General features: G+C 29.9%; 1 protein-coding gene across 5 annotated transcripts in view; it reads left to right on the top strand.

Moving 5' to 3' along the window:
- The first annotated feature begins 295 nt into the window (after positions 1-295).
- Positions 296-23466, top strand: part of LOC106684315 (diacylglycerol kinase theta) — a 205718-nt gene continuing 182547 nt past the window's right edge. For all 5 annotated transcript variants that reach the window (XM_014426312.3, XM_014426311.3, XM_067051013.1 and 2 more), the window contains exon 1: positions 296-521. In XM_014426312.3, coding sequence (XP_014281798.1) covers positions 386-521 — 136 coding nt within the window. In that variant the 5' untranslated portion in view covers positions 296-385. The remainder of the gene's footprint in view (positions 522-23466) is intronic.

The raw sequence follows: 23466 nt of genomic DNA, 5'->3' as shown, positions 1-23466 counted from the left end.
TGTGTAATTTTTTATAAGATAGAAAAGCTATGTATTTTGATTCGATAACTGGTAGGTAGTTTAAGGGTAGGAGTGTGTGAAGGTGTATTTTTCGTGATACTAGATTTCACCGAGGGATGATTATGGTAAAGAACATTTTAAGAAAGATAAATTAGATTTAAATATTATAGTTTTAAATATTATGTATAAAAAAATATTGTTGTGTCGACTGCGGGAATCGAATGGAGAAAAGATGTTGCTATCGATAGTAGCTCGGAGGGGAGAGGGGAGAGGGCAGTCAATAAGAGAGGGAGAGTGCGCAGAACAGTATGGTGCCAGGATGGCGACGAGACTAGAGTGATCCTGGAGCTCAGCATGGGAAGCAGGGACGTCACCTAGAGCCAAGATGGCAGGCAGGACCTGCTCTCATGACGCTGGTCACACCTTCGCCAAGAAGACCTTCCACAAGTTACCATCTACCTACTGTCACCACTGCGCCGAAGTCATATGGGGCATCATACAGCAGGGATACATCTGCGAAGGTCAGTTCTCTTATCAATCTATCATCTACCATAGCTATAATCCATCTAGAAGACGTATTATAGACTGATCCAGGTCCCTACATATATAGAGGACTATATACAACTTACACGCACCCCCTTATATACTCTCTTCCCCACTTTCCCCCCGCGTAAACGTACATAAACAACGCCCCAGGTACATGTACATGAGTATGTGCGCCCCCTAGGAGCCCCCTAGAAGCACTCTCCCTCTCTGGCCAGAATCGATACTGATAACCTACAAACATCCAGCTATGATGGCGACCGGCTCGGGGACCTCCCGGCTTTCCCGTCCTCCTCCTTCCGTTTCCTCTGCGATTTCCAGGGATCCGAAGACATGTACTTTTCCAGGCGATACTCTGCTCATATTCGTACCCTCTACCTCTACCTCTATGTACCTCTAAGTCCTGCAACAACACTATCTCTACAAACCTAACTCATTCAATACCAGACAAAAATATCAATTCCTCAACTCCTTCTTTATTCTCCACTAAATAAATCCCGTTTTAATACCCAAAATATTCTCAATATCTCGCAATAAAAATTACTTCTATTATCAACCCAAATACCATCTAAACAGCATCAGCAATCCGAAAACTTTAATTTATTTTAAATAAAAGCAAGACAAAGTTGTCGAAAGCTGCGACCTCTAACGATTGTGAACGAAACAACTCGAATTTTCTAAGCCAATGCTCGTAGTTCTAACACTTTATTATATTCTTATACATTGCAAATTGCATAATAAGGAAACATAATAATAGGAAAATTTCCTCTGTAATTTAGGGTAAAATCATAATAATCCACAATATACAATAATATCGATTTAAAAGATAAGGAAACGATAAAAGAAAAAAACCTTAAACGTTGATTGTAAATGACAAAAGAAATAAACTCACAAAATACTTCATACAATATACTCCCTTTAATAATAAATTCTGTTTACTTTCTGTCTCAAAAGCTCCATTAATTAGTTTAACAATTTAATGTTGTAATTTCTTGTTGTTGAACGGTTACGAATCGATTAGTACGAAATGGTTAGCAGGGCGATAGGTTACATTAACCGGAAAGTCTAGAACTTTTGCTCTTATCAATAGAACGAATCACTACGGTCCCTTCTACTGCCTCAATACGCTCAATATAACGCGCTAAAAACTATAAACCACGACCTCAATAATACACTAAAATTAATAATAATTTACAAAAATAAATAATAAATAAACCAAAAAAATAGATAAATAATCGAAAGACTGAAGAAGAAACATAATTAATCAATACTCATTGTTGTAATAGCATGCAAACGCTCTGTGACGTATTAAAAATCTCAATTCAACAATAAACATTTAGCATATTTACTTCAAAGTCATTCGAAAACCGAAACGGTTGAGTAAAATAAAACCATAAAATGAATAATATTTCGTTTTGTTTCACAAATAAAATTAATTAGTATTTTTTTCTTCTCGGTTTTTATGAGGCATTGGATTCCAAAATATTTCTCAATTTTTCTTAATTTCTAAAACGGTATTTATAATCGATTATCATGCAGTGAAAGATAGTTGATTCCGAATTCAGTAAAATCGTTTTTGGAAGAAAACTGTTACAAGAAAAAACATGTACTCGTATTGGTACGTCTCATAAATTGCCTAAATTCGTTAACTTTCTCAGTCTTGTTAATCGATTTTATTTATAATCGATAAATGTAAAATTAATTAGTAAAGTTTTGAAAAACGATTTAATCTCATTAAAAATTTCTTTAACTGTAAGAAGTGTATTTTTTCTTCCAAATCACTATAGGGAGAGATTTCAAAGAAAATATACGTTGCTTACAAGTTATAAGAAATCCTTTCTTTTTTTAACAATTGTATTCCATTTAGTAAAGAACGAACTCCTATTTCTAAGTTTATATGTAGCACAAACTTATAAACGTTCTCAATCGTTTTAATCGAAACATTTTTGGCTAAAAGTAAAGTTTAGAAATGTACGTTAAACGTTTCTTTTTTAAAATGTTTTATAGTGTTAATAATTAATGGTGTCTTATAGAGGTTTCAAAGATAATTCAAATTTTGTGGAAATAGGTTAGGGTAAATAAGTAAGGGTAAAAAAAGTCTTAGCTTTCTCAGTCGTATTAATCGATTGTAATTTTAATCGATAAATCTAAAATTAATTAGTAAAGTTTTGAAGAACGATTACTTCTTATTAAAAATGTTATTTACTGTATGAAATGAGTTTTTCCCCTTAATACTATCGTATAGTATTATTTAAATATTTTATGGGGTTAAAAAAAATAAATATAATTTCTTAATTATTTGAAAAAAAATATTTATTGAAATAATATAGTAACAATTTTTCCCTTAATATATCTTTAAGCCCTATAAAATGACTGATCGATACCAAAGTTACAGATTTAAATTTCAACGAGTTTCTATTTAGAAAGGAGGGGAACACTTCAAAGAAAATATTTGTTACTTACAACTTATCAAGAAATCCTTTCATTTTTTAATAATTTGATTCCATTAAGTAAAAGGTGAACTTCTATTTCTAAGTTTATATGTAGCACACATTTTCAAACGTTCTCAATCATTTTAATCGAAACATTTTTGGCTAAATGTCAAATTTAGGAATAATTTTCATTTACACTAAACGTTTCTTTTTAAAAAATGTTTTATAGTTTTAACAATTAATGGTGTCTTATAGAGATTTGCTTCCAAGATAATTCAAATTTTGTGGAAACAGGTTAGGCCAAATAACTAAAAATAATTTTTTACTTTCTCAATTTATTAATCGATAAATATAAAATTAATTAGTGAAGTTTTGAAGAACGATTACTTCTTATTAAAAATTTTATTTACTTTAAGAAATGTGTTTTCTCCCCTTAATACTATCGTATAGTATTATTTAAATATTTTATGGGGTTAAAAAACAAATAAATATAATTTCTTAATTATTTGAAAAAAATATTTATCGGATTAAGTAATATAGTAACAATTTTTCCCTTAATATAACTTCAAGCCCTATAAAATGACTGATCGTTACAGATTTAAATTTCAACGAGTTTCTATTTAGAAAGGAGGGGAAAACTTCAAAGAAAATATTCTTTATTTACAAGTTATTAAGAATTTTTTTTTTATTTGGTAATTGTATTCCATTTAGTCCAGACTGAAATTTATTTCGAAGTTTACATGTAGTACAATTTTTTAAACGTTCTCAATCGTTTTAATCGATACTTTTTCGGCTAAAAGTAAAGCTTTGGAATTCAATTTATTTTCATTAAATATTTATTTTATACAAGATATGTGGCATTATTTTTTTTTATCATGCACTTTTTCCAAAATGTTTTGTTGTGTATAAATTAATGGTGTCTAATAGAGATTTCTTTCAAATTTTGTTGAGACATATTAGGCTAAATAACTAAAAGACCATATCATTCTCCGTCGTGCTAATCGATTTTAATTTTAATCGATAAATCTAAAATTAATTAGTGAAGTTTTGAAAAACGATTACTTCTCATTAAAAATTTATTTTACTGTAAGAAATGTGTTCCTTATCACTATCGTAAAGTATTTTTTATGGGAATCTTAAATTTTCTCCAGGTATAATTTCATAATTATTTGAAGAAAAAAAATTAGTAACAATTTTTCCCTTCGTATAACTATCGAAACCAACTTTACAGATTTAAATTTTAACCAGTTTCTATTTAGAAAGGAGGGGAAAACTTCAAAGAAAATATTCGTTGCTTACAAGTTATCAAGAAAACTTTTTTTTTAATAACTGGATTCTATTTAGTAGAGAATAAACTTCTATTTCTAAGCTCATACGTAGCACAAATTTTAAAGCGATTGAAAACGTTTATAAATCGATAAGTTTTTTGGCTAAAAGTAAAGTTTTAGATAATGAATTTATTTTCATTAAACATTTCTTTTTCTTAAAGATGTGTGGCATTTTTTTTATCATGCACTCTTTCAAAAATGTTTTATTGTGTAAAACATTAATGGTGTCTGATAGATTTTTCCTGGATAATTCAGATTTTGTTGAAAAAAGTTAGGTGAGATAACTAAAAGGCTGTAGAAGCGTTGAAAAGGATATAGGAAATCATAGAGTATTCAGAGGCCAAATTATATAAATAAGTTCTTAGTAATTGGAAAAATATATTTAAAAGGAATATACTTTGCTTTAAACAATATTTTCCTTAATGGAACTTAAAGTTCTATAAACTAACATATGTATATCAGTGAGATATTGCCTTGTGGTATAATAAGGTTAAATAAAAATAAAATAACTGATCGATTCTAATACTGTAAACCTGAATCTCAACGCATATTTATTGTGGAGAGAGAGCAGAGGGATTATTGTCACATAGTATTTTTTAAATATTTTATGAGGTTAAAAAAATAAATATAATTTCATAATTATGAGAGATAGTTGACCATGGATGACTTATACAATTATGATGGTGGGTGTACGGTCAAAATATAACACAAGTAAGTCGAAATAAGTTATTTAATCGCCAACGTTTCGGCCAGAATTTCTAGCCTTCATCAGGGCCAAGAACAGATCAACATAACAACCTATGAATACAGAAAATAAAAAATAAAATATAAACAGAATGACAAAGTAAATAATTGTACAGAATGGAATTAATAAAATTAATGTAATGAAAAAAGTGGAAAATAATAAAAGTAATTGAATAACTAGGTAAAATAACATAATTAAGGAAATAAAATAAAAATTTGAAGTTATATTATGCAAAGAAATATGAATATTTTATTTTATTAATAATTTGAAAATTAAAATTATGGAAAGAAAAAGTGAAATATGTAACCATAATATTATTTCTTTCTATGCGAAACAACATACATCTATTATATTTTTTAATATAAATCAGATACTAATAATTATACATGCATAATAATCTAATAATTATACAAACATAATAATTATACATAGTAAAAACTATTTCTACATCTATTATATTCTTCCATACATCTTCATATTCTTTCTATGTTAAAGAACATTACATTAAATATGTAACCAAAATATTATTTCTTTCTTCTCCTCGTATAATAAAAAAATATTTATAAGGAATTTACTTAGCATTAAATAATGTAGTAACGATTTTTTCCTTAATATAACTTCAAGCCCTATAAAATAACTGATCGATGCAAACAGATTTAAATTTCAACGAGAAAGATGGGGAAGAATTGAAAGAAAATATGTATTGCTTACAAGTTATCCAGAAATCCTTTCTTTTTTTAATAATTGGACCTAATTTCGTAGGGATTGAACTTCTATTTATAGGCTTATATGTTTTATAATATTTTTTTCCTTAATATGACTTTAAGCTCTGTTAAATAAATAATCGATCCTAAAGCGACAAATCTTAATTTCAATGTATATTTATTCGTGGAGGAAAGGGGATGAAGAGAAAGAGAGAGAGAGAGCTTGGAAAAAAATATATATTGCTTAGATATAATTCAGAAATCTCTTTAATTTAATCAAATTTTCTAGAAATTTAACCTCTGATTTAAAGCTTATATATATATATATGGAATACATTTATAAATTTTCTGAATCAGTAAGTTTAATCATTAAATGTAATGGTAATAAGTAAAGTTATGTAATGAATATAATTAATTTTAATTACACATCTTTTTTAATGATGGATTAAATGTTATGGAAATCCATAAGTCCTTAGTAATTAGGAAAATGTTATTAAAAGGAATATACTTTAAATTAAACAATTTTGGGACGATTTTTTTCTTAATTTTACTTTAAGCTCTATAAAATAACTTATCAATTCTAATGCTACAAACCTAAATTTCAACAATTTTTCATAAATGGGAAAAATAATTGCTTACAAGTAATCTAGAAGTTTCTTTCCAATCCAATTTAGGAAAAATTCAATATCTATCACTTCTTTGAAGCGTATAGCACGAATTTATAAACTTTCTAATCGATATTAATTTTAATCAATAAATTTATGGATTGAAAGTAAAGTTTATCGATTACAACAATAATAAACAATACCTTAAATATTTTTTCCTTAACATAACTTAAATTTCATTAAAATAATCAAAAATTGAGGTAAAATAACTGTTTTTTTTTTTTGTTTTTTTTCCTTTTGGGCTCTTTTACTAAGTTTTCTCAAAACATATTAGTTTTCAAACATCAAACAAATTTTTAGACAACTAGAAATCAACATTTTTTAAATAAGTTTGTCAAATATCATGAAAACTATTACTCCAACGAAGATAAAGTCATAACCTACTTTTTACAGTGCATTAAACTAGCTTTAATTTGACTGCTATAGACATCTCGAGGTTGAATGGTTCCTTAGATATAGATTTTTTCCTTGACATTACTTATATTTGATCCAAATATACTCTCAAATTTTATTTTCACAAACTCTCCAACGTTTTGGCCCTCTGGCCATTTTCAAGAAGACAACCTTAAATATTGATGTCATTTTCTTTAAAACATTTTCTGCAAGCTAATTGCACATGTCATATAAAACTTTTTATATTTTAAACCTAAAACTTGTTTACATAAATAATTACCTCTTTTTCTACTTACTAACATCATTTATAACTTTATATAAGTCTCAAAATTGACGAGACTGCCAAGTATAGATAGGGGAATAAAAAATGGCGGCTGTTTCTAGACGTTGAAAAAATCGTCCTGTGTGAGGCAGCAGAATCCTGTTTCCCTAATAGTTCAAGAAAAAAAGGCAGTTATTTCACCCCAATTTTTGATTACTTTAATGAAAACTATATATAATTAAAAGTCAAAATTGCAGAGTATAGGTAGGGGGAATAAAAAATGGTGGTTGTTTCAAAACGTTAAAAAAAATTAATTTTGCATTTCGAGCTCTATATCTATAAAACTACCAACAATAGAAAATCTAAAAGAAAATTATTTAAAGAAGAGTAAATTTGCTGAAATATTAGCCCTAATAGTTCTAGCCATAATAGTAATTTACGTCCAATAGTTCTCGAGATATAGCCTTTTAAAAAGCAACATTTCATAAAAATGCACTGAAATATCAGTAGTTAGTTAATTTATTTTGAGAAATCTATATCTGGCATTCAGATGTCTATTAGCAATAAAATTAAAGCTAATTTAATGCACTATAAAGTAGTTTATGACCTTTACCTTCGTAGGAATAGTAGTTTTCATATTTGCTAAAATAAATTGATTTATAGTTTGACTTAAAAAATTAATTATCTTTAACGTTTTGAAACAGCCACCATTTTTGTTTCACCCTACCTATACTTGGTAGACTCATAAATTTTGACTAGTAATTATACATAGTTTTCATTGAAGTAATCAAAAATTTGGATGAAATAACTGCCTTTTTTCTCTTCTTGGGCTCTTATACTAAAACTCTATTTAACTACCCTTTACTTCAGCAATCTAATCCAATATTATAATAGTACAGATATTTTTTAATTACCTTTCTTATGTATTTATTCAGTTAGTTTTTTAATTATTTTTTTTCTTCTCTATATATAAGTTATAATAAAGTGTGACCATACTGTTTTTTGGCCAATATATGTTATTTAAAATTATAATTGCCTTTGTAATTGTTCTTTATGGACCTAGTCTCAGAATAATAAACTATTTTCCATTTGATTTTAACTCCAGTTACGAAGTGGACACAGATATATTCAATTACTAGGGTAATTATCATTATCATAAGTATATTTTAATACAATATTATACATATAGGTTTCAAACAATATTATAGAATTATTTAGGAGTTAGATATATTCTATTATACAACAGTTTAAGAGGGAGTCATTTATAGCTCACCATCTCTTTTAGCAAACGTTCTTATCTCCTGTTCCATATTTATGGGCTATGTGAGTAGTGGGAAAACGTTTCAGTTTTTATGACCTTATTTGCATCAGCTAAAAAGATATTACAATTTTTTATTCTTAAGACCTTAAATTATAACTAAAATTTGTTTAAACTGTTGTTGGTCTGGAATATAAAACTTGCTATAAAAGCCCAAAAGGTTGATAGTGAGTTTACTTTATATTAAATCGATACATTGAATATGTTCGAAATCTTTTTCAATATATTCTAATGAGGGCCTGAAAACATTATGTTTCGTTATTATGAACATATCAGGGAGCGGTCTGGCTCCATAGTAAGGCACTGTGCTACTAACTCCAAGGAACAAGTTCGAATCTCTGTTTGCTCATTATTTATTCTATCACTGTGGCCATGAATCGACCCTGTATAGTACAAGACCCCAAGATAAGAAAAAGTCGGTTATTTCACCCCAATTTTTAATTACTTTAACTAATACTATGTATAATTACTAGTCAAAATTGATGAGTCTGCCAAGTATAGGTAGGGGGAATAAAAAATAGAAAACTTAAAATAATATTATTTAAAGGAGAGTAAATTTGCTAAAATATGAGCCCTAATAGAGCTATTTACTTCCAATAGTTTCCGAAATACAGCTTTTTAAAAAATCAACATTTCATAAAAAATCAGTTGTTTGTGAATTTATTTTGAGAACTCTATATCTCTAAAACCATAATACTTACGACCGTAAAATACGATACATAATACGACGTGCAGATGTTTTATAGCACTCGAAATAAAGCTAGTTTAATGTACGATGGAGTTAAGTAATTGTCATTTAAAGTAGAGCAAATTTTCTAAAATATGAGCACTAATAAAGCTATTTACGTCCAATAATTTCCGAGATATAGCTTTTTAAAAAGCAACATTCCATTAAAGAAAGCAATGAAGAAGCAGTAGTTAGTGAATTTATTTTGATAAATCTATATCTCTAATACCATAATAGTGACAGATTTCTTCCAGCACTCAATTTAAAGCTAATTAAACGTGCCATAAACTTGTTTATTACACTTATATTCGGAGGAGAATTAGTTTTCATGATATTTGCTAAAATCTTGCGCAAAATTTATATTCACGTGCGAATATCATAAAAACTACTACCTCTACGAAGATTCGTGTCATAAACTACTTCATAGTAAGTTGAATTAACTTTATTTTGAGAGCTGGCAGACATATGTACGTAAATAGTTCCTCACATACATTTTTTCAAAAATTCAAAATTTTATCCGAACTAGACATTATTTGTTTGTGAATTTATAATGTCAAATATCATAGAAACTACTACTCTTACGAAAATAAACTTTATAACCTGCTCCAAAGTACATTAAAATAGCTTTATATATAAGAAGATGGTCTGGGTTGCGGTCAAAAGAGAAACAAAAATAGTTTACAACTATTTATTTTCCGACGTTTCGCCCCACTTTGCAGGGCTTCATCAGGGCTGCTCAAATGAATCGGTTGAACCAAATGAAACCGCTGTTCAACCGATTCATTTGAGCAGCCCTGCAAAGTGGGGCGAAACGTCGGAAAATAAATAGTTGTAAACTATTTTTGTGTCACTTTTGACCGCAACCCTGACCATCTTTTTATATATCAATTTTTACGGTCAACTATATATAGATATATAAAATAGCTTTAATTTGAGTGCTATTAAACATCTGCACGTCGTATTATGATTTTACGATCATAAGTATTATGGTTTTAGAGATATATAATTCTCAATTTCTGACTCTTCATGATTTTTCATGAAATCTTGCTTTTTACAAAGCTATATCTAGGAAACTATTGGACGTAAATAGCTCATTTACTGCTCATATTTTATTCAATTTACTCTACTTTAAATGAAGTTCTATTAGGTTTTCCAGTGTTGTTGGTAGTTTTAAAGATATAGAGCTCCAAATAAAAATATAATTATAGTAGATAGAAAACTAAAAAACCCTTGTTGGTATCGAGCTCGCAGATAAAGCTGCCAGAGAGGCACTCACGCTCCCTGGCCGAGGCACCGCCGTTCTTACCCCATCAGAACTCAGTACACCCTTTAAATTACAAATATTAGAAAAATGGCAGGCCAAGTGTAATGAAAGCTCTCCGAGTAAATTAAAAGAAATAAAACGATCAGTAAAACCATAGTCGACATCCTACCGCAACAGTCAACAGCCGCAGGGAGGAAGTTGCTCTAACCCGCTTGAGAATAGGTCATACTCTCCTCACGCACAAATATTGTCAGTCCATTCTTACGATTAGACATATTTTTGAAGAATGTACTCACTATTTGCCAACAATAAATAGGATAGGACTGACCCCAAATTGATCCGAAGCTCTCGCAGATGAGGAAGCTAAAATTACACGAGTGTTTGAATTTTTAAAAGCACATCGCCTTCTTTATAAATTATAACTCCTCTTCTATTTTTATTTTTTAATGTTTTTTACTTATTTTATTTCATTTATTTTTATATTTTTTATTGTTTTTTTTTTACTTTTATCATGCCATAGGCGTTGATGACCAGAGGGTTTAACGCCTTTAAGGAACAATCAACAACAACAACTAAACAACGGAAAATAAAGAAGTTGAGATTAAATAAAGGCTGAGAAAGGATAAATAAAAATAAAATTAATAATAATAATAATAAATGAGTAAAGAACAAATGAGGACTACGTACCTGTTCAAGGTTAAAGCTTCAGTGACTTGGACACAATATCAGAAGCGTACAAGAATGGAGGGGGAGGTTACCATTAACGGTTTTATTTCTGTTTCGAATACGTCGCGTATACTGGAAAGAGATATAAAAATATGATAATAATAATAATAATAATCATTAAAATCATTCCATCGATTTCGACAAAACACCTATACTTGCTACAGTTCGTAACCATGACAAAAGGCTTATCTCTGAAAGCCTCTATATCCAACTAGAACCTTCTTCCGTCAATTTAAAAACCGACAATTACAACTTATCATTAACATATTCACAAATAGTTAATTTATTAAGTAAAAGTTATTTTTATATATTTTTTTATTTTTATTCATTTTATTTTTCTTCCCACTTTGTAACGTATTATTTCACTTCTTAAACCTTTCTAACACATTTGTCTCCCCCCTCTTGTATACGTTTCCTCTTTTTAACTTTTTTTAAATACCCATGACACTTTGTCATCTTCCGGTACTTCATCATCCTTGTACATATATATATATATACATATATATATATTTTTTTTTTTTTAACATTTTCCAAAAACCATTTGTCGTCACCCTCTCACACGCTTTCTTCCTCTAAATATTTTCTACTTTTTAATTTTTATTTTTCACCCTCTCGTAACGTTTCCTCTTAAAAACACTATTCATTCTTGTAACATTTTTTTTAATTCGGAGTTTGACCGTTATCGGCGCAGAATACCACTTGGCGGTTAGATTTCAAGCCAACAGGTTCGTTTTATTCTCATTTTTTCCCCGTTAATAGTTATGTTCACCATATATTATTTATTATTGTTGTTTTAAAAAAAAATTTTTCTATTCATTTCTTTTGTTTAACTTTACTTATATTTTAATTATTATGGTTAAAAATATTTTCTTTCTCTTTTTTCGATTTTTAAATTATTAATAACTAATATATTCATACTTCTTTGCATTATATAACTTCATTTTTATTTTATTTTCTTAATTATGTTATTTTGCCTACTTATTCAATTACCTATGTATACATTTTATTTTCCACTTATCTTATCTCTTCATTTTATTAATTCCATTCTGTTAAATTATTCACTTTATGTCGTTCTGTTTATATTTTCTGTATTCATTAGTTGTTATCTTGTTGTGTTCTTAGCGCTGATGAAGGCTAGAAATTCTAGCCGAAACGTTGGCACAATTAAATAAGTTACATCAACTTATTTGTATTTCATTTTGACCGCACCCCAACCATCTTCTCATCGTACAAGTCATCCACGGTCAACTATCTTTCATAATTATGACATTATAATTATTTTTTTAACCTCATAAAATATTTAAAAAATACTATATGATAATAATCCCTCTGATCTCTCCCTCTACACAATAAATATTCGATGAGATTCAGCTTTGCAGTATTAGAATTGATCAGTTATTTTATTTTTATTTATCCTTATAATGCCAGAAGCCAATCAAAGGCAATATCTCACTGGTATACATATTTTAGTTTATAGAACTTTAAGTTCCATTAAGGAAAATATTGTTTAAAGCAAAGTATATTTCTTTCAAATATATTTTTCCAATTACAAAGAACATATTTCTATAAATTTGCTTCTGAATCCTCTATGATTTCCTATATCCTTTTCAACGCTTCTACAGCCTTTTAGTTATCTCACCTAACCTTTTTCAACAAAATCTGAATTATCCAGGAAAAATCTATTAGACACCATTAATTTTTTACACAATAAAACATTTTTGAAAGAGTACATAATAAAAAAAATGCCACACATCTTATAATGATAATAATAGCTATAAGAATTTTCTAATTTAGAAAAAACTAAATATAAATTAAATGATAAAATACATAACGTAATTTAGTTTTTCGGAAGATACTACAAATAAGATGTAGCTATTTGACGAATTATATAAGTGATTCCGTAGGCTCTACTGATTTCAAAATAGAAATCTAGAAAGTTCGGACAATACCTTATTTAAAGTAAACAAGCTTCTACATCTTATTGGGGCATAATTGAATAGAATAAATAAATAATATATGAAAATAATTAAAAATTCCATTTGTATTTATTACCCTGGAGGAAATGTCAAGCTCAAAGGTCGCTACTGTCCGAATTAGATTTCTTAAATTAGCTCTCTTTTTTCATCCATCTTAGTTGTTTATAGTTTTTTTCCTCAGTGATTTATTTCTGTTACAGCTTTGCTAGACATTCATCATTTTTTTTATGAGCAGAGATAACAAGTTTCCTTTGTTCATGAAAAAAAATGTAGATTCTAAAATTTATATATACACAATCACATTAACCATTTGCTAATTACTGTTTCGGAATAAATTTAATTAAAAATAATTACAGCATTTTTTTATCATTTATTTATACATTTAGAACTGTTTTTACATAAAAATATATGTACTAAATTTAATACTACATTGAAACTAGCCATTGATAGCACTCTAATAACATTTCTACTTTAGAAGGTCTTAAGGCCATCTTCTTTTCAGGCGCCTCGGAGGATTGTCAGGAATGAAAGAGGAAACAAGGCTAGAAACTAGTGGATTTGGTTTGGGAGTTTATAATAGAAGGAATGATATCTGGTCCGGGCTAGATCGGTTACATAGGGAACATTAAGGTCTTGATGGATGGTTTTATTTGTGACAAAGTAATAGTACAAGAGCCCAAGAGGAGAAAAAGTGCAGTTATTTCACCCCAATTTTTGATTACTTAATTGAAAACTATGTATAATTACTAGCCAAAATTGATGAGTCAGCCAAGTATATGTAGGTGGAATAAAAAATGGCGGCTGTTTCAAAACGTTAAAAATAATCATTTTTTATTCGGAACTCTACATCTTTAGAACCACCAAAAACAATAGAAAATCTAAGAGAGCATCATTTATAGTAGAGTAAATTTGCCAAAATGTTCTAGTTAGTTAGTAGGGGTAGTAGTTTTTATGATATTCACTTATGAATATAAATTTGCCAAATGAAAATTTGTCCGAACAACTATAAATCAATTTATGCAAATATCATGAAAACTACTATTCCTACGAAGGTAAAGGTCATAAACTTCTTTATAGTACATTAAACTAGCTTTAATTAGATTGCTAATAGACATCAATACGTCACATAGTTCCTGAGATATAGATTTCTCAAAATAAATTAATTAACTATTGATATTTCTGTACATTTTTTTTGAAATGCTGATTTTTCAAAGGATATATATCGAGAACTATTGGGCGTAAATAGCTCTATTAGGGCTCATATTTCAGCGAATTTACTCTTCTTTAAATATTGTTCTTTAAATCTAGTGCTGTTGGTAGTTTTTAAGATATAGAGCTTCGAATGAAAAATTAATTATTAAATAAATAAAAAATTATCCTTTTTTGTCTCGACACTTTTTATTTTTCGCCAGTCCAACGTTTCGGCCATTTTAGCCATCCTAAAGGACATCTTCAATTATAATTTCTTTCATGTTATATGGTAGTGAATTTGTTACGGATAATCTTGTATAAGAAGAGTTAAATATTTATGATTTTAAATTTAAAAAAAAATAGGCTTTTAACTTATAATAAAGGAAATGACCTGGGCAGAATAGCCTCCAAAATTAACTTTAAATTAATTTGAGGAAGAAATTATAATTGAAGATGTCCTTGAGGATGGCTAAAATGGCCGAAACGTTGGACTGGTGAAAAATAAAAAGTGTTGAGACAAAAAAGGATACAAATTTTTGATTTATTCAATAAATAATTACCTTGTCTCAATAAGTTGAAATAATATAATTAAATGAAAAATTAATGTTTTGAAACAGCCGCCATTTAGTATTCCCTCTACCTATACTTGGCAGACTCATCAGTGTTGACTAGTAATTATACATAGTTTTCATTAAAGTAATCAAAAATTGGTGTCAGATAACAGCCTTTTTTTCTTCCCGGCTCTTGTACTATAAGGAGCATTGAGGATTTTACGAAGCATTTTGAATTGTAAGGAATCACATTTACCCTTCGTCGTAAACCTATGACTTCCAGCCTCAATGTATCCTTTAATAATACCACACATATTTCTGTCAAACAGATCCGCTACCTTGGATTACATCTGAACTAACGACTCATATAAGCGTTAGGACAGCTCAAAACCATCGAATTACTCCGATATCTAACCTCAATGCTCCTTACTTTGTCACAAATCAAGTCATCCATCAGGACCTCAATGTCCCACATGTTGCCGATTTGGCCAAAACCAGATACCAATCCTGTGATAAAGTTCTCAACCACCCAAATCCACATGTTTCTAACCTGGCTTCTCCTTCATTATCTGATAATCCTCCTCGGCGTCTGAAATGAAGATGGCCTCGTGATCTTCTCCTCTAGAAATTTTATTTAAGTTCTATCAATGGGTAGGTAGAACATACAGAGTTGAGCTTTGGGGCTCCACTAAACCATCAAATTCCTCCCGAATGCAATTCTTACAGTCCAAAATCCTCAATGCTCCTTACTTTGTCACATTTCACATAACACATAAAGTCATCTATCAGAACCTCAATGTCCCATTTGATGGCGATTTGGCCAGAACCAGATACCATTCCTTCCATGATAAACTCCCCAACCACCCAAACCCACTTATTTCTAATCAGGCTTCTCCTTCATTACCTAATAATGCTCCTAGGCGTCTGAAAAGAAGATGGCCTCGAGATCTTTTCCTCTAGAAATGTTATTTGAGTTCTATCAATGGGTAGATTCTTCACATGTTTGTATCATGACATTTTATAACCAATTGCAAATTCACTAGTTGTATGTATTTTTATAAAGTTGTAAATAACAATAAATAAATTATTTAAAAAAAAATTATAAGGATTAGTCACGAGAGGAATTCGGAGGTTTAGTGTAGCCCTAAAGCTCAACTCCATATGTTGTCATGTCAGGCCTTATTATTGTCATGTAGATCAGTCTTTTGTTTAGAAAGTTTGTCTAGTAAGTGTTGTAATCGACGTACAGTCAGTACAAAATATTAAATTAAAAATAAAAATACGATTCCGAAACTCGAAGAATATTGAAGTTGTGTTTCTATTACTTGGAAATTATTTTGGATGCAGAGTGCTACAGTGTAGGAGCTCTATTTCCGCACATTTACAAACAAAAACTTGAAGCAACGAATTTATTCAATCCTCGATGTAATTTAAAAAAAGCCTCTGTGTATAAATGAACTTGGCGCCGTTTCAAAATCTCGTTTCTTCTCCTAGATTAAGGCAACACTGAATTATAATTATTATATTGCCTTATCGATAATTTAAATCTAAAACATAATCTATATGGCAGTGATCGATCATGAAAATCGATTCTGAAAAGTGTGATCATTCCTTAGCCTGCTACATCCATTATTTTCGGCAAACCCTTCGTCTAAATAAACTGAGTCGAAATTGAACCCAAAATATATTTATATACCGAGATGTAATTTTGTGACAGTATTATTTATTAGTCGTGATCTTTTCTCTCACTTAGCTATATGTAGAGTATATATTAAGGGGAAATATTTCAATCATGAAAGATTTCAAATCCGACTTTTTGACCGAAATACATGTTTAGGATCCTCTGAGTCCAAAAAACCTAGTATCACAAAATGGCCTATGTTTCTGTGTGTGTACAGTCTAGCATCCAAAAGAAAAGTCGTAAGAAACCGAAATTGCATATTTAATGTGCGTATATAATTTTTTTTTTCCGAACCCTCTAAAACAGAAATAAAAGTGAATTAATAAGTGCATTACTGTGAAAAAAGAAAAGTAATTCGTGCTGTGTCTTACCTTTTACTACCTTTGGTATTTTAAGGTTACATGTTATGTATAATATCACATATGAGCTACCCATTCAAAGGAGCTATTTTGAGTCCGGAGGTGAGGGGCCTCCTCGTGTTGTATCGCATATAAGATAAAAATAAAAACATTAATTAATAAAGACGATAGATAATGGTGAAATATTAAGAAAACCAGTCAGAAGTCGAAAAGAAGTGTGAGGGAGGGGGTTGGGGTGCATCAGAAGATGGAGCTATGAGGTGATGTTAATAGGGTTTTTGGGACCTTTCCTGCCCTGCCACCTCGCAGGAAGGGGGGATGGGGTGATAGACTGGAATACTGGATTGAAGGAAACAGGGAGACTGTCGAAGAATTTAATGTGTCTCCGTGTGATGTGTTGTACAATTTCTAACTGTAGTTCGTTATGAATGTGTGCCATGTTACGTCTTTCCAGAGATGTCCCTCGACATATCTTCTGTAGTGTGCTGTTTTGGTATTGTTGTAGTGATTTCAGGGCTGTTGGGTAAAGATAGTGTAGTAGTGGTGCGCCGTGTAGGAGTGATGGTCGTAGTATTACTTTGTAGATGAGTAATTTGAGTCTGAGTGACAGCCCTGGTGAGTAGATGAGGTGTTTAAGTTGGTATGATGTTGTCTTGACAATTTGTATTCTGTCCTGTATGTGTGCAGTGAAAGATAGATGTGTTTCTAGTTTAATGCCTAGGTAAGTGAGATGTTTCTTGGTTTGTATTGTCTGTTCGTTGAGTTTAGGTGCTCTGTTGGGAGTTTTCTTGTATGAGAAGGTGATGGCGTCTGTTTTTTGTGGATTGATATGAATGTTTATGTCTCGTAGTTTGTTAGCGATGAGTTGGGCCGCTGCGGCGGCCTGGTCCATGGCCTTGTCTGCATTCATGCTTGCCGAGTATATGGCTATATATAATTGTGGTTTTTTTATTTTCAAATCCTCTTTATTGATATATAGTTACAATATATAATTTTGTAATTGTGGGCGGTCCTAAATCACTTTTAAAACATTTACTTTAAACGGGAATTAAATTTTAACAATAGATTAATCTACATAATCAAACGATAGTGCAAATGGTCGAAATGGAATAATTTATTCCATAAGATAACGAATAATCTTTAATATGATAAAATATAATTTATAATATTTATTTGTGAAAAACAAAATCCTGTAAAAATTTCATTACATAACATACAGTTATGTAACAACACCTGAGTCTCCATTACAAAAACAATATGCAAATGATAAAACAAGCTGGATAATATAAAACTAACTTAATATGCTTTACTCCGTTACAGTAAACCTAATAATAATCAGAATTATTTTAAATCAAACAAAACATAATATAAGTACAAATATTAATTGGCTGCAAATACTACTTACATGCTACTTACATACTACTTACTAGTCTACTCAATTTAACTTCATTGTCAATGTTAAATATATTTTGGATAGTTTTTAGGCCGTAAATTTACGAATATGGGTGGCTTTAAGATATATTATCAATTTTATTTAAAGGCTGGACAATGTAGGATGTGGTACAAACCACTATTGAAATAACTTTTGCAGAATAGACGAGTTCGTTTGCCTTGAAAGTAAGGGTTTTGCTTCAATGGTGTAGTTGGATGTACTCTAGGTTTCCCACTCTTAGTTAGCTGATGCACCTTATTTTTTTTAATTTAGCCTAAATGTTAGATATGTCTCAGGTTTGAGTAGGTTGAAACTGCAAAGTGATCGATATATGGGGTTACTGTTTGAGCTAAATGTTCTATTGATATTTGTTAAGAAGTTATAAAAATTAATTTATGTATGTAATTAAAAAGAAACTAAGAAAAAAGTAATGTGATTCTGAAGACGTCCAGAAAAAAATTAATAAAAATGATAATATATTGATGTATCAAATAAATAAAATATTATTCTTCCATTTAATGTACTATTCCTAATTTAATTTTTTTATATTTTATTTCATAACATCTAATAACGACGTTTCGGGGCTGTGAGCCCATCATCAGGAATCTACAATCAAATTCACAAATACTCATCGTATGCATGCAACACTTAATAAATATACCACAATTTCTTTTTTAAATTTAAAAACCAGCCTTCGAAGTATGGTGTCGTAATTGGAGGATTAAAATAAATCCAAACAAATTCTATCAAATCACCTTTACTTTTCGTCGTAAACCTACCGATTGCCCAACAGTCTTCTTTAATTATGTTGATCTTACCCCTGTCGAACAGATCCGCTACCTTGGACTACATCTGGACAAGCAACTAACCTGGAATCCTCACACAAGACTGAAAAGACTGGAAACTGCATGTCGATTTCGACTTTTACAGCACTTACTGGGCAAACGGTCTAAACTTCCATCACATTATAAAAGACTGATCTACATGACTGTAATAAGGCCAATCTGGACATATAGAAATGAGCTTTGGGGCTCCACTAAACCTTCGAATTCCTCTCGTATCCAATCATTGCAATCCAAAATTCTTCGTAAAATCCTCAATGCTCCTTACTTTGTCACAAATAAAATCATACATAAAGCTTAATGTTCCCTACGTAACCGATCAAGCCCGAACCACATATCACTCCTTCCATTATAAACTCTCTAGCCAAACAAACCCACTAGTTTCTAATCTTGCATCTTCTTCCATTCCTGACAATCCTCCGAGGCGCCTGAAAAGAAGATGGCTACGAGACCTGCTAATGTAAAACGTGATTAGAGTGTCACCAATGGGTAGTTTCTCTACACGTCTGTAACACTCCAATTTAACTGAGATCAGATTTACTAAATGTATTATAATATACAGTTGTAAATAAGTATTAAAAAAAAAATAAAAACAATAATCTGATTAAATATATCTTTTAATATGACATTTTATGTTCTCCTTATCAGTCTTAAATATAAATAAATAACAATAAACATGTCAATTATATCTAGCATTGATAATTAAAAATTTTTAAGGAGATCTAAACTCTAATATACCTTCTTGAAGCCAAGTTGTCTTTACCATTGATAACAAAAAGATTACAACTAAATCAAATTTCTCCTACCTCTGTTCCACATAAGGCGACTAATCTATTAATAACATTTTTTAACTATATTACAACACAATGATGTATTTAATTTATTGCAGTAACCAATAATATTGTGCAACATTAAATTACTAAATGATTTACTATATCTGTGTAATATGTACATGCATTTTTGATAACAGTTTTAAAATTAATCACGTTACCAATGTTTTCTGTGATATATATTATCTGTTATTTTTCTATTTTTTGTGTGATGGACTATGTCTAAAATTTTTAGATTTTTAAAATCAAAATCATGTTTAAATTTTATACTATGTAATTTCTTATTTCATAAAAGAATAAAATAAAATTTATTTTATAACTTTTACCTGACAATGTTCCATTATTAGCACTCTTAGTTATTGTTACTTCATAAAAGAGTTAATATATTTCTAAAAGCTAAAAATAGATAGCAGCACTGGCCTAATTACCATGACAAGAGGACTGGCACATCGGAGGTAATGAGTTAGTCATCCAATGTCTAGTTAGCATTCCTTGGGCGTTACTGTAGTGGCTCGGTCCATAGCACTGCTGGGAAAAATAGCGGGCATTTAATATCAAAAATTAATTTATTATATTTATTTATTTATTTTTTATGCTCAGCAATTATTATAAAGTAGATCCTTTTTGATTAAAATTGAAAACTTAAATTAATTCATCGTGGAATTTGTTTTTAAAAATTTATTTTAATGTAATTTACATCTGTATAAAATAATAAATACAATAAGTAAATATGTGCAATGTTTCATTTACACCTAAAAATCTTGGGAAGATACCCATTGGTACTTCAAGCATTAATTTAAATTAGAACGTCCCGTGGCCATCTTTTTTTCAGACGCCTCGGAAGATTATCAGGATTTTGGCATGAAGGATTTTGGTTGCGGGAGGAATTTGATGATTTGGTAGAGCTCCAGAACTCAATTCCATATGTCCAAATTAGTTTAGATCGTTTGTCAAGTAAGTGTTGTAGCTACCCAAATCTACGAGCAGTTTCTTGTCAAGATGGAATCCTGAGTATCGAATCTGTTCAACAGGCGTTAGTGGAGTATTTAGGATACTGTAGGACAGGAGGGTAGAGGTTTACGACGGAGAGTAAAGGTGATATGGTGGGCTTTGTCAGGATTTATTTTGATTCTCCAGTTTTGAGATCATTCTTCAATGGATGTTATGTGTGTCTGTAGTGTTTGTGATGCATTAGTAGGGTCTTTGTTTACAGAACGTATACATGTGTCATCAGCATATGTTGTTAGGGTGGTTTGGTTGGGATGTCAGCTGTATAAACCGTATAAAGAATGGGACCTAAGATACTACCTTGAGGAACACCGGTGGACAGAGAAAAGAGAGATGAGTTATAATTTACTTTTATCAGAGAGCTAGGAGCGGATTAAAAGGAAATAGAATTTGAAATTTAAAATATCAAAATAATTTCCACTATCAAGTTTGTTTTTATAGGTTAAGTAGCTCGGGTTTTACAATACAATAATTTTACATTAAGAAAATAATACGTTCAAAAGTAAAATACTTGAGTCTATTTATATATCAGAAAATACTAATTATATAGTTAATTTTAAAACAGACACAAGAAACATGAACTAATTCTATACAGAGATTTTAACCAAAATTAATTTATAAATGATATGCTTACATTTCATATGAGTATTTACAAATAACTTTTACATAAAATTTAAGTTTAAATTTTATGTAAACTTTTAGTTTACATAAAATTTGCTAAAATAAATTGATTTATAGTTGTTCGGACAAATTTTCATTTGCCAAATTAATATTCATATGTGAATATCATAAAAACTTCTACCCCTACCAAGCCCCTGTCATTAACTACTTTATAGTAAGTTAAATTTCCTTTATTTTGAGTGTTGGCAGACATATATACGCCTTATGGATCTAGAGATATATTTTTCAAAAATCCAACATTTTGTCAGTTTATTTTGTCAAATATCATAAAAACTACTTCTCCTATAAAGATAAACATTATCAAATATTTTATAATAAATTTAACTTGCTTTAACTTGAGTACTGGGAGACATCTGTACGTCTAATGGTTTCTGAAATAAAGTTTTTCATAAATCAAACTTATTGTCCGAACAACTATAAATCAATTTATTTTAACAAATATCATGAAAACTACTATTCCTCCGAAGGTAAAGGTCATAAACTACTATACAGTACATTCAGTACATTATTATGAAATGTTGCTTTTTAAAAAGCTATGTCTCGAGAACTGTTGAACGTATATAGCTCTATTAGAGCTCATTTTTTAGCAAATTTACTCTTCTTTAAATAATGTTCTTTTAGATTTTCTAGTGTTGTTGGTAGTTTTAAGATATAGAGCTCCGAATGAAAGTTAATTTTTTTTTTAACGTTTAGAAACAGCCGTCATTATTTATTCCCCCTACCTATACTTGGCAGACTCATCAATTTTGACTATTAATTATACATAGTGTTCATTAAAGTAATCAAAAATTGGGGTGAGATAACTGCCTTTTTTTCTTCTCTTGAGCTCTTGGACATGTTAGCACATTAGAGTCTAACCCTCGCAACTCAGGAGTATGGTAACAATGGCCGTGACGTAGGCTAGATCTAACTACAGATACAACGACCCAGAGATTGTCTATTTCTGATGTTATTGTGTAAATAGTAGCTCGGAGGAGGACTCCTCGATATATTTAGCTTGCTACATCGAAGTGAGCGAGGAATCGATTGTGGGACGGTATGAGGGTGCCCGGCCTCTCACTTCCGGGCGGGTCGATATTGCCGCCCACCTGCTCCCGCCGCCCGCCGAATCACTTCCGTCATAACTTATTTAGCCAATTCCTTCATTCCGTAATCGAACCATTACCTTCTTTGCTTTCCTCAGCAGTTCCAAGGTCGTATATAAACGGACTTATGTCATGTCATATCGGTCAATAAATATTTATAGTAAAAGAGCCCAAGAGGAGAAAAAAGGCAGTTATTTCACTCCAATGTTTTATTACGTCAATGAAAGCTATGTATAATTACTAGTCAAAATTCACGAGTCTGCCAAGTATAGGTAGGGAGAATAAAAAATGGCGGCTGTTTCATCATTTAAAAAAAAATAATTTTTTCATTCGGAGCTCTATATCTTTAAAACTACATACAATACTTAAAAACCTAATAGAACATCATTTAAAGAAGAATACATTTTCTAAAATATGAGCTCTAATAAAGCTATTTACGTCCAATGGTTTCCGAGATATAGCTTTTTAAAAAGCAAAATTTCTTAAAAATATTCTGAATGATTAGTAGTTAGTTAATTTATTTTGAGAAATCTATATCTCAGGAACTGTGAGACGTACAGATGTCTATTAGCACTAAAATTAAAGCCATTGTATATATTATTTTATTTATTTATTTTTCATACAGATAGTCTGATTATTCTACATTCTTCATTTGTTTATTATTTTGTTTGTATATATTTTAAGAGAGTTTTTTTTATTTTATTTTATTATAATTTTTTTTAT

Source organism: Halyomorpha halys, unplaced genomic scaffold (genome assembly GCF_000696795.3).
Source record: "Halyomorpha halys isolate HHAL.00 unplaced genomic scaffold, Hhal_1.1 Scaffold570.1, whole genome shotgun sequence".
Lineage (NCBI taxonomy): Eukaryota > Metazoa > Arthropoda > Insecta > Hemiptera > Pentatomidae > Halyomorpha > Halyomorpha halys.
The sequence above is the reverse complement of the archived record's forward strand: the minus strand, read 5'-3'. Positions and strand labels throughout refer to the sequence as shown.